The sequence below is a fragment of the Sinocyclocheilus anshuiensis genome, unplaced genomic scaffold (assembly GCF_001515605.1).
Source record: "Sinocyclocheilus anshuiensis isolate Anshui unplaced genomic scaffold, SAMN03320099.WGS_v1.1 scaffold409, whole genome shotgun sequence".
NCBI classification, from domain to species: Eukaryota; Metazoa; Chordata; class Actinopteri; order Cypriniformes; family Cyprinidae; genus Sinocyclocheilus; species Sinocyclocheilus anshuiensis.
Genome location: NW_015540855.1, coordinates 508,659 through 519,736, shown reverse-complemented (window position 1 = coordinate 519,736; position 11,078 = coordinate 508,659). Strand labels below are relative to the sequence as shown.

Genomic DNA, 11,078 nt, shown 5'->3' with positions numbered 1-11,078 from the left:
CACACACACACACACACACACACACACACACACACACACACACACACACACACACACACACACACACACACACACATTGAGAGGCTGTTTAACTAAGAGTGGGTCACAGCGCCTCCTACAGTCTCATCTACTACATCATTGACGTTCGGTTTTATGAATACGCGCCAACAATTAAATCCCAGCTGCGCCTTCAGTTTTAAGTGTTTGTGGATATTATCAGCAAAAACAATTTAGTACAACCCACAATATACATTTTGAAGGGTATTACTTTTTGGGTGATCTATGGCTTTAGCAAAATGTATATGACATGCACTGAGGTAAATGACGAAATTAGCTGGCCTGGTTTGATTTTGAACATGACCAAATTGTGTGCAGCAGGTTATGTCCTGTAGGTGATGAAATATACAAAAATAGGTTATTTTATGTAAGTTTGCTAAGTGTTGCAAGTGTAAGAATCCACATCCTTTTTTCAATCAAGTCTGATTTCTGTTCAACTGTAGATGAGGTTACTGTACACGTTTTTCAGTCAAAAGATAAAGGAATACCTTCCTCTTGAAATCATTTAGCATGCATATTACGATTCTGCCAAACACTACAGACATGTTCATTGCCATTTGACTTTTATTCAAACAGTTCTTCTAGCATCAACCACATTTCCATATTTATGTTCAACAAACGGAGCTTGTATCAAACTCAATCCCCCTGCATTACAGACTGCAAGTTAAACATGCCCAAAGTCATATAAGAAGCTCAATAGCGAAACTCTGTGCCTGGCTTGCAGTTACCGATTTTCTGGTTTCTGGAATACTGAAAAACCAGTAATTTTATAAGACTGAAAAGAAAGATCCACAATATATGAGACATTTACAGGCAATTTAAAGCAAAACCACCTATTGTGCAGTTTTAAATTATTAATTAATACCTCTGATTTAAAGAAATTCTGTTTTTAAAATTCCCTTTGTATACAATTGTGTTGCAGAGAAAGATTTAGGGTGTGCACAGGTGTGTTGATGGGACAAGGCTGCAGGCTCAGTGAAATAAGGGTAACCGCAAATATTACATCATGTTCAGAGACGGGTGTACCTGATCTGGTTTGTGCACTAACAGCACGTCTGGAATGCACATTTGCATACAACCCCTTCTTATGCCACAAACTGATGATATGCAAATTATTCCCTGTGACGCAAATCACACCCTCCCATTTTTTTCCCCCACCGTAGATGAAAGAAAAACAATGGTGACGTTTTACAGCATTTTATTGTACAATTTACATATTAGTTTGTACACAAGTTTTTAAAAACAAAAAGAGATGTCCTGATCTGGTGAGCGGGGGAAAAAAACAAAACAACAAGCAAAAACTGATGGTTTTTAAATTACCAAATGGTTGTAGTGGCTGCGTAAACTTGTATGGGGTAAAAAAAAAAAAAACTTGAAATGGAGGTTTTAATAAAGAAAAAAGGGATTGGGGTGTTGATGGTCAGAGTTTGGTCCAAGTCCAATGGCTTAAGATTCGGTGACAGGCTTCAGGGTCGGAGTCCAGAGGTCATGCAGGTTTAGGTGCGGGTGTATTTGCCCCAGATGTGCAGCATGAATACAGATGCGATAAAGAGCAGACTCATCACCAAAACTGGAACCGGACCACTGCAACAAGAGAGAACCAGGAATAGATGTAATTACTGCCAAATCATTATTATGAACATTAAAAATGCCATTATAAACATTAAAAAACAAAAACAGTAAGACAGAGGGATCCCTAGTGGAGGACAGACCGACTAAATTCAGTAACTATTTCTCAAATTTCATTTTCAAAATGAGGGGGATTAGTTCAGCACAAATTTCCTCCCAGTGGGCCAATCAGGACTGCTCGTCTTGATCATGTGATATAAGACGAGTTAATTAGGATTCTAAACGCTGGCGAGTCGGATACTGTTAATGAGCTAGTCGGAAAATGTGGGGCTTTATTAAAGCAGGAACTGACCATCCCTTGGGTCACTAGGCAGCCGCGTAACCATGCCGACTAAAGGCCCACCCCTCAGGTTTTAATTGATGTGACCTTTTCTGAGGGAACTTTAATTAAACTCAAAACACAGACACACACACAAAACCTAAAAAGTGAAAAATACTTCACACACAACTCCACACAGACTCTCCTACTCTAAGAGACTCTTGACTGTAAATACGGCCACTGTAGACTCCCTCAAATCCATTCTGACATGCTTGGCTTATTTGTACGTATGGAATGAACAGATGTAACATTACCGATCTAGAACAGCGCTTTAAAAACAAAAACAAGGAAGACACTATTATAGAAGTTGGTTGCAGTGAGAGAATGGCTCTAATTACAACACACAAATGTACACAGCTGTAGGAGGGGAAACGGCAGGGGAGACATCAAATAAAGACGGAGGTTGAGCCCATGAGGCCAATTTCCTGTCGTTAAAATTTCATGTTTATCCTTATAAATGCTAAACCTCTCAGAACCCTCTGCTCCTCCCTTTCGTGTCACTTCCTGTTGAGCTGAGGGGATGAATTAAAAATGAGCATCTGTTTTGGTTCTTTGCACATTAAGTCTCTCAAATTATAACCTTTGCTTATTTTGTCCTTAAATTAAGTAATAAAATGCAATAAAAATATGTCTGACATGATTTCATAGCTAGTAGATTTTTTCTCCCCACACAGCCTTTTGTTTAAAAAAATAATAATGACTAGCAATAAAAAGGAAAAATAAAGACTGTATATGAGAGCGTTACATATCAAAATATGATTTTATTACAAAAAAAAAGCACTGAATAAAAATCTGAAAAAGAAAACTGACCAACATCTAAAGATATGACTTAATCTAAATTGGCTGACTGTACCTGAATTTTTTAATTATTTATTTCTGCAGTCTATTTTCAAATACATGCAAATTAATAACTGAATAATAATGGTGCCTCAGCAGTAATTTTTTTTAGGAAAACCTCTGCTAAACAAATACATTTAATAAAAAATAATAATCTTATTCAAGTACATAAACTACTATTCAAAAGTTTGGGGTTGGTAAGATTTATTTTAAATATAACAAAAAAAAGTATTATGCTCACCAAGGCTGCATTTAAAAATAATAATAATAATATTGTGAAATATTATTCCAAGTAAAATAACTTAATACAGTTCCATTTAATTATTAGATTAAAAATAACTTTCTACTGTAAAAGTTTAGAATGCAATTTATTCCTCTGATGGCAAAGGTGAATGATTTTTCAGAATCACTGAAATACACTGATTTGGTGTTGCTTAATATTTTTGTGGAAACAAGATACATTTTTTTCAGGATTTCAAGTTCAGAAGTCACTTTTTTTACTGTCACTTTTTATAAATGATATGCATCCTTGGTAAATAAAAGTATTTATTTTTTTCTTTAAAAAACAAAACAAAACTGTAAAACAGTAGTGTAACATTTTTTCTTAGATTTTTAGAATATTTTGTTCTATCTCTAAGTGGAAAGCATTTTAAATCATTCTGTATTGTGTGTGAATATGAATACTCACACTTTAAGTCCTGGTGAGTCCTCAGTGTAAAAGCGCCACATCCCTCCTGTGCCAGCGGATGCTGTGGATCGGCCTCCGCTGCGTGCACCGCTGCTAGGGGCTTTTCTGAGCAAATCAACAAAAAATATATCTGCTTAAATATACAGGACAAATCAAAGTGTCAGATATCACCAAACACTCACTATCAGCGCAGCTAAATCAATGAAATCAAACCCTGATGACGTAAAATTTGCAGGACAAAACACTGATTAGGGCCTCATCAGTCAACTTCTGACTTATCTAAATAAACAATATCTTTCAGGCCTGCTGATCAAATCACAGAAACACAAAGAAAGCTTTGATCCAGCTTGATGGTGTATTAAGGCCCAAACAAAACTCTTGCGAGGTCCTTCCTTACCTCTGTCGGGCTGAGGTGCCGGCGGTGCGGGGGGCCACTGTCTTACTGGGGGAACGGCTGGAGGCACCAACATTTGTCGCACTAGCTGCGGGTCCAGGCTGAATAGAGGGACAAATAGAGGACGTAGTAAACCAAGTGCACAGTAATTGATCTAATAGTTTTTCTGCATCAACAAATAAATTGTACATCCATCTCTAAGATATAACATACTACAATAAGAACAATAAGTTAATCATGTTAAAGCAAACACCTTAGCTAATATGTTCCACCAATATAACGTTACCATATATTAAGTATCTATAAATAACTCGAATGCAAGCACAATAAATTCTCATTAAAAGCCTCTAGAAAAGATATAGATCAATAGATGTTCAAACCTATATAACAGTAAAATAATGGCACATAGGCTATATATTATAAGGCAGTATTCAGACTAAGACAGCGAGTCAGATTTAGACTGTAGAGCTGGTGTGGGGGTCTAACTTAAAAGAGCCACGTCTCCCATACAACTGCGGTGATTGCAGCTAGTGAGCGAATGAACCCTACAAACTTTATACATCTACTAGCATATAACTAAATACTACTCAAAACAGCAATTCCAGTAGTTGAAACTCAAATCTAAATAGCTGCTAAGCAAGTAAATGGCAGAACTAAGTTAACTAACGTAACTTATTTCAATAACGGTAACGTTACGTTACTACTGAGCATGACTGGCTACCACAGAGCAATCCAGATATAACTGTAAATACGCGCAAAATACTTACTATAAAGCTCCCCAACCACGAAAAACTGCATTGAGAAACTTACCATTTTGTTCAATAGTATATGTTTCAGGAGTCTGCGGGGAAAAGAATGAATCTAGTTGACTGCCTCGGTAACTGAGCTCCAGCCGATCCAGACCACTACAAGAGAAAGCCTATTGATGACGTTTCACTGAGAAGGCCACGACAGCTACAGAAAGGACCCACGTAGGAGCAAGCTGAGTGCCTGACTGGAACTGTGATCCTACGCGTTACTTTTTAACACCTTTAGGATGGTTTCTGAACCTAGATTTGACATACAACCTCAAAACAGGTAATAATAAAAACGAATAATTTCAGTAAAGAAGCTTACTAGCTTAGCGTCCGAAATTCATTTGGGAAACTCAAAGGCAGTTCAATGGAGTGCAGTGACGTGTCATGTGCGATGGATGATGTGTACCGAGTAGGGCAGACATTTTGGCTCAATCAGGGAGCCGGTTTCACGAAATCGCGAACTGTGAGCCAGCTGAGTTAGTGTCAGTAATCGTAAGAGTACAGGTGAGTGTGTTCTCCTCACGATTTTTTTAAAAACATTGTCTGGTTGTTAACTAACACTGTAAGCACAATTTGAGTTTGTGTAAACAAAATATGACATTATATATGATGTTACAGTGTTACTACTTAGTATGTAGCAGGGTAACACAGTTACTGAGTCTAGATTTATATTTTACTAAATATATGACATTGAGAATGAATATTGATGTTTTTTTCAACTCTGAGCTGACGTGCCCCGCTTGTTTATAGATACCTGCAGACATTTAATGTTGCAGGACCAGGCCCGGATTGGCTAATCGGGAGTGGGCCGGTCTGTTTGTTGGCCGCGAGGGCCGCGGTGTTGTCATGCCACTGGGGTTGAAATATGGATGCTGTCCACTGATCTATAATAGATTTTATATATAGATCAGTGATGCTGCCCCATAGACTGCCTGCACTCATAGCAGCCCCACTCTTTTTATTTATAATTTTCTGGCAGCCCATATTATTATTTTCACCAGACCATATCAATAACAATTTCTCAAATTACAAATCCAAGCACCAGAAGCAGCCCACACTCTTAAGTTTTCTTTAATTGAAAAATATGCATTTTCATTTATTCAAAGGCTATACGGTTGCAATGATTTTTTTAGTTCAAAACTTTAAATGCCATTGTTTAAAATGCTTTATTGACTGACGTTTCATAGACCTTCAGTTGTTACGCTTTCAAATTTCATGCCATTTGTAATTTCACAGTATTTTCACCTCCTAAATTACTACACGTGTGAAGTCACAATTCTATATTAGTACAATTTACTCGGGCCGATGACATTTTTTGTATGACATTAAAATTCTTTTTAGAATAATTGCACATAAAGTACAATTTACTCAGGCCGATTACATTTTTTGTGTGACATTAAAATTCTTTTTAGAATAGCCTAATTGTACATAAATAGGTTAAGCAATATTTCTGAGAACTTTTTAACTGCAGGCAGACATAGCATTATGGTATAGTACAAATATCTGGAGCGTCCCTTATTCTGTCCCTTATTTTCTTAAAGAATAAACACTTATTTTCTACAAGAATAAACGCAATTTTCTTAAAGAATCACAATTGTCCCTTATTTTCTATTTCTGAAGTTAATTGGCAACCCTAATGATGACGTAATTATCTTTTGACTCCCCTGACAGCGGCAGCTTCCTAAAAAAAAAAAACCCTCAGTTGTTGGAGATATGCGAGCAAAAAATAATAGATGAAAAATGGATAATAGAAAGCGCAAAGAAAAGGCACTGAAAAGGCCAGTAATAAAAAAAAAATAAGTGGGCCGGTCTAAGGCATGAAACTCCAGGGCTGAAAATGAGTCCCACTTTGGCCCTGTGGTACTGGACTGTAATAACATATGTGACCCTGGAGCACAAAACCAGTCATAAGTAGCACGGGTATTTTGAAGCAATAGCCAACAATACATTGTATGGGTCAAAATTATTGATTTTTCTTTTATGCCAAAAATCATTCGGATATTAAGTAAAGATCATGTTCCATGAAGATATTTTGTAAATTTCCTACCGTAAATATATCAAAACTTAATTTTTGATTAGTAATATGCATTGCTAAGAACTTCATTTGGACAACTTTAAAGTCGATTTTCTTTATATATTAAAATATTTAATTATTTCAAATAGTCGTATCTCGGTCAAATATTGTCCTATCATAACAAACCATACATACATCAATGGAAAGCTTATTTATTCAAAAATAAAAAAAAATTGACCCTTATGACTGGTTTTGTGGTCCAGGGTCACATATGTATGTATGAATGTAATAGAGCTTATGATAGATTGTGACCCAGTGACATGAACAGAGTCGTGTGCACACTGGCCTGTTGTAACAACACAGTGGCATGAAATACTTGATTAATCATCTGATGAAAACATTGTTAACTTTTATCTTTTTTTATGTAATTGTAAAAAATCATAAAGTTCTCTGTTAGGAGCTTATTTATAACCAGTGGTATAAAAAAAACAATAGATGTCTAAGAAGTGTCTTCATCTAGATAGCTAAGTAAACACAAGTATGTGTGTGACAGATTACTAGGATTTCTATACAGCAGCAACTGGAAAGTCTAGTTGCTTTGTCTTGAGCTTAAAAATAAGGTGTAATGTGCATTTGACCTGCTTTTGACTCTACAGGTTCTGGTTGGGACAGGATGGTTCGGGTGGTGTTCCTGCACCCTGATCTGGGTATTGGTGGAGCTGAGCGTCTGGTGGTGGATGCAGCTGTAGCTCTGTGCTCTCGTGGATGCAGTGTTCGGATCTGGACGGCACACTATGATCCCCAGCACTGCTTCTCTGAGACGCTCTCACCTGACCTGCCTGTGGTGTGTGTGGGCGACTGGCTGCCCACCAGCATGTTCGGTTATTTCCACGCTCTCTGTGCATACCTGCGCATGATCTATGTAACTCTCTATCTTGTGCTCTTTAGTGGGGAGGAGTTCGATGTTGTCTTCTGTGATCAGGTAACTACTGATGCTACTAGCACTAGCTACTAATTATCAGGGTTATTTTTGGGTATTAAAGTATTTATTCATATTTTGTATTATCTATTATTTTAATATTTTCAGTATAAAATTTAATTTGAAGTTTTTTTTTTATTTTTTTTTTATACATGCTTTTGTCTTTTTATTTGTTTTTCATATTTCTATTTAGCTTGAATTTATTTTTATTTCAGTTTTAGTAATTTTTGGTACTTAAACTTCAGGTAGTTGCCACAGCAACATTTCATCCAATATTTTATTTTATTTCAGCCTAACAACACTTCTCTTTTTCAGTGGTGGACTTTAATAAAGTACTGAGAAACATTGGCAAGCATATTATCTAAAGTTTGCTCCACTAATGTTCATTGTTAATTTGAACTGAAGATATCTAGACCTTCTCTGAAGCATTGTAGCGATCTCCGATGTATGAAAGAATTATTATTTTGATTTTTTTTTTTTGATGAACTGAATAGGTTTACAAACTTGAAATGATTTTGTGTGAGAAGAACGAGATAAGTAATGCATTTTAAATTTACATTTATGCATTTGGTAGACGCTTTTATCCAAAGCAACGCTGAATTGCAAGTGTTAATTGTTTTCAATTTATGCATTCCCTGTCAATCAAAACCATAACCTTGGTGTTGCTAGCACCATGCTGTACAGTTTGTGCTACAGAAAAGCCATCAAGAGATATAATATATGACCAGACTATAAAAGATGCCATAGACATTGGTCAAAACAACAGTTTATTAGACCGCACAATGCTGTGATTGACCAGTCAGAATCAAGAGAATCGTTCTCCTCACAACCACAAGGGTTCATTTTGTTTGCTCATCTCCCTCTTCTTTCAGGTTTCAGCATGTATTCCCTTTTTGCGTTTGGCACGCCACAGAAAGAAAGTCCTATTCTACTGTCATTTTCCTGACCAACTACTGACTCAGCGTCGCTCGGCTCTGAAGCGCATATATCGAGGCCCCATCGACTGGTTCGAGGAACTGACCACAGGCATGGCCGACCGCATTTTGGTCAACAGCCAGTTCACTGCAGGAGTCTTCAAACAGACGTTCCCCAAACTGGCTGAGATTCAAACCGACGTCCTTTATCCCTCTCTGAACTCGTCAGCTTTCGATGTTGAAGTAGAGGGCCTCAGCGGACTGCTCCCTGAGGGGCGGAGCCTCACCTTTCTGTCAATCAACCGCTATGAACGCAAAAAGAACCTGCCATTGGCGCTACAAGCGTTAGCGGCCCTGAAAGAGCGCCTGTCCGCAGGGGAATGGGAGCGCGTGCACCTCGTGATGGCGGGGGGTTACGACGAGCGCGTGGTTGAGAATGTAGAGCACTACGAAGAGTTGCGCTCACTAGCGTCCTCTCTAGGCCTGGAGGACCACGTCACCTTGCTGCGCTCCTTCTCAGACAAACAAAAACTGTCTTTGCTGCACAGCAGCACTTGTGTACTGTACACTCCAAACAATGAACATTTTGGCATCGTACCCATTGAGGCCATGTACTCGCGTTGCCCAGTTATTGCGGTCAACTCAGGTGGACCGCTAGAGTCTGTGGCCCATGGCGAAACAGGCTTCCTTTGCAAACCCACCCCTGAGTGCTTCTCCGAAGCCATGCAGAAGTTTGTTACAGACCCTAAACTCAAGCAGCGTATGGGACAGGCTGGAAGAGAGTGGGTACAGCAGTGCTTCTCGCTGCAGGCCTTCACCGAAGAGCTCTACAATCACATCATCAACCTTACCCAATAACCAAGTATGACATCATAAAGGGCATTCTGCTTCGGATCAGCACACATCGGAAGCATTCTGCCAGTCCGGTTGCCATGGTGGGACTAATGAAAGTATGTCATCTCTAATGAAAGAAAAGAGCAGTGGGAGTTAACATGGCTTAAGAGTTCAATGCAAGCCTTGAAGAATGTGGAGCACCCATCCGACCGAGAGGTTAATGAATTATTGCGCACCAGCCACATTGATCAAGCGTGTCACGGCGAGGCCTGAGGACCATATATGTGTATATTTTTTTTATGCCAAAGGCCTATTAGAGAGTTCCTCTGGCAGAAATCGATAGAGAAGTTTTCTGTGCCCTGCTCTGCTTGCCAGTGTCTCTGCTTTTGTTTAGTGATAACAATGGAGGGTGTTAAGAGTTATTAAAGTCTCAAACTAAAGATGTTTGTTTGAGTAGAAAAAGAAAAAAAATTTCCTAGGACACTGAAGGTCATATGCTGTATTGGGTTCGAGGTTGTTACTGACTGTGTATCTCCTCATGCTATTGATACGAGACCAAAGCCCTGATTAAATGAGATGCTGCTTCGTGCCTGTGTTGTTTGTCTTTGTCTCTTGGAGCTTTTATTTTTGGATATATTGGATATAGGCTGACCTGATAGAACAGTGGTCTGTTCTACATTTCCAGAATTAAGAACAGATCACTGTTGTGTTAACATTTCTATTTTAATTTCATTTGACAAACCGTTTTATACTTTGGCTTTGAGCGGAATTTCCCAAAACACCAGTTATAAACCAATTAAATGGATAGTTCACCCAAAAATGACAATCCTGTAATCCAGTGGTCGGCAACAGGCGGCCCGCGGGCCAAAACTTTGTTTGTTCCTTCTAGATACTGAATATTTTCAGCTGAAAGCATGATTTAAACAAGTACTACAACACTTATTCACACGCAATCGCTCTCTCAATAATACATTCAAACAAATGTAATCTTACAGTGCTAGGCCTACTTTATCTGTATCCGATTTCGAATGAGCAGAAATCTGTAAGAAATGCAGCGATCCGTAGGTAAAATAACTGACGAAAACGTACTGTTATTTTCATCACAAACAAAATTTGCACTGCAAAAAGCAGCAATTATAGCCTACCTTTTAATGCTGACAACCATGTTATTAGCTTGTCATGTGGTAGGAAAAATGTTTGAACACTATTGTTCCAATAAGCCACTTTGAAACTCTGCTGTTATTTTATTAATTTTACTTTTTAATATACGTTATGAACAGAACTGTGATATTTCAAACATACTGAAATACTTTAGCCGCAGAGCAGTTTTTTCTGCGTGGAGTGGGAAATGGTGAACCCGGAGCGGAGTGATAATTAAATGCTCGGAGCGCGGAGGGGAAATTGTTGACGCTCCACTCCGCCGGACACCACCACACAAATGTGGCTTTTTGTTAATGACTGTCCTCCTACAGGATTTAACACAGAGTAACAGCTCACTGCCAGTTACAAAAGACACTGTAACAGTCTGTCACAGGCAATTCTAGTCGCATTTTTTATCAATTAATTTCTTAAATTATCCTTTGACTATGTTCTGGGCCGTTCTAGTGGCGAAATTT

The 11,078-nt window shown here is 38.3% G+C and overlaps 2 protein-coding genes across 2 annotated transcripts; one reads left to right on the top strand and one right to left on the bottom strand.

Annotated features, from left to right (window-relative positions):
• Window positions 1-1,364: 1,364 nt before the first annotated feature.
• On the bottom strand, window positions 1,365-4,850 carry LOC107687816 (protein transport protein Sec61 subunit beta-like). The gene is made up of 4 exons (XM_016485284.1): window positions 4,735-4,850; window positions 3,928-4,025; window positions 3,531-3,635; window positions 1,365-1,641 (listed from the first exon to the last, which is right to left on the bottom strand). Exons 1-4 carry the CDS (start codon window positions 4,735-4,737, stop codon window positions 1,554-1,556), a joined length of 294 nt encoding a protein of 97 aa, XP_016340770.1. The 5' UTR covers window positions 4,738-4,850; the 3' UTR covers window positions 1,365-1,553.
• A 119-nt stretch (window positions 4,851-4,969) lies between these two features.
• LOC107687815 (alpha-1,3/1,6-mannosyltransferase ALG2-like) lies at window positions 4,970-10,047 on the top strand. The gene is made up of 3 exons (XM_016485283.1): window positions 4,970-5,225; window positions 7,392-7,717; window positions 8,587-10,047. Exons 2-3 carry the CDS (start codon window positions 7,409-7,411, stop codon window positions 9,484-9,486), a joined length of 1,209 nt encoding a protein of 402 aa, XP_016340769.1. The 5' UTR covers window positions 4,970-5,225; window positions 7,392-7,408; the 3' UTR covers window positions 9,487-10,047.
• Window positions 10,048-11,078: the final 1,031 nt, after the last annotated feature.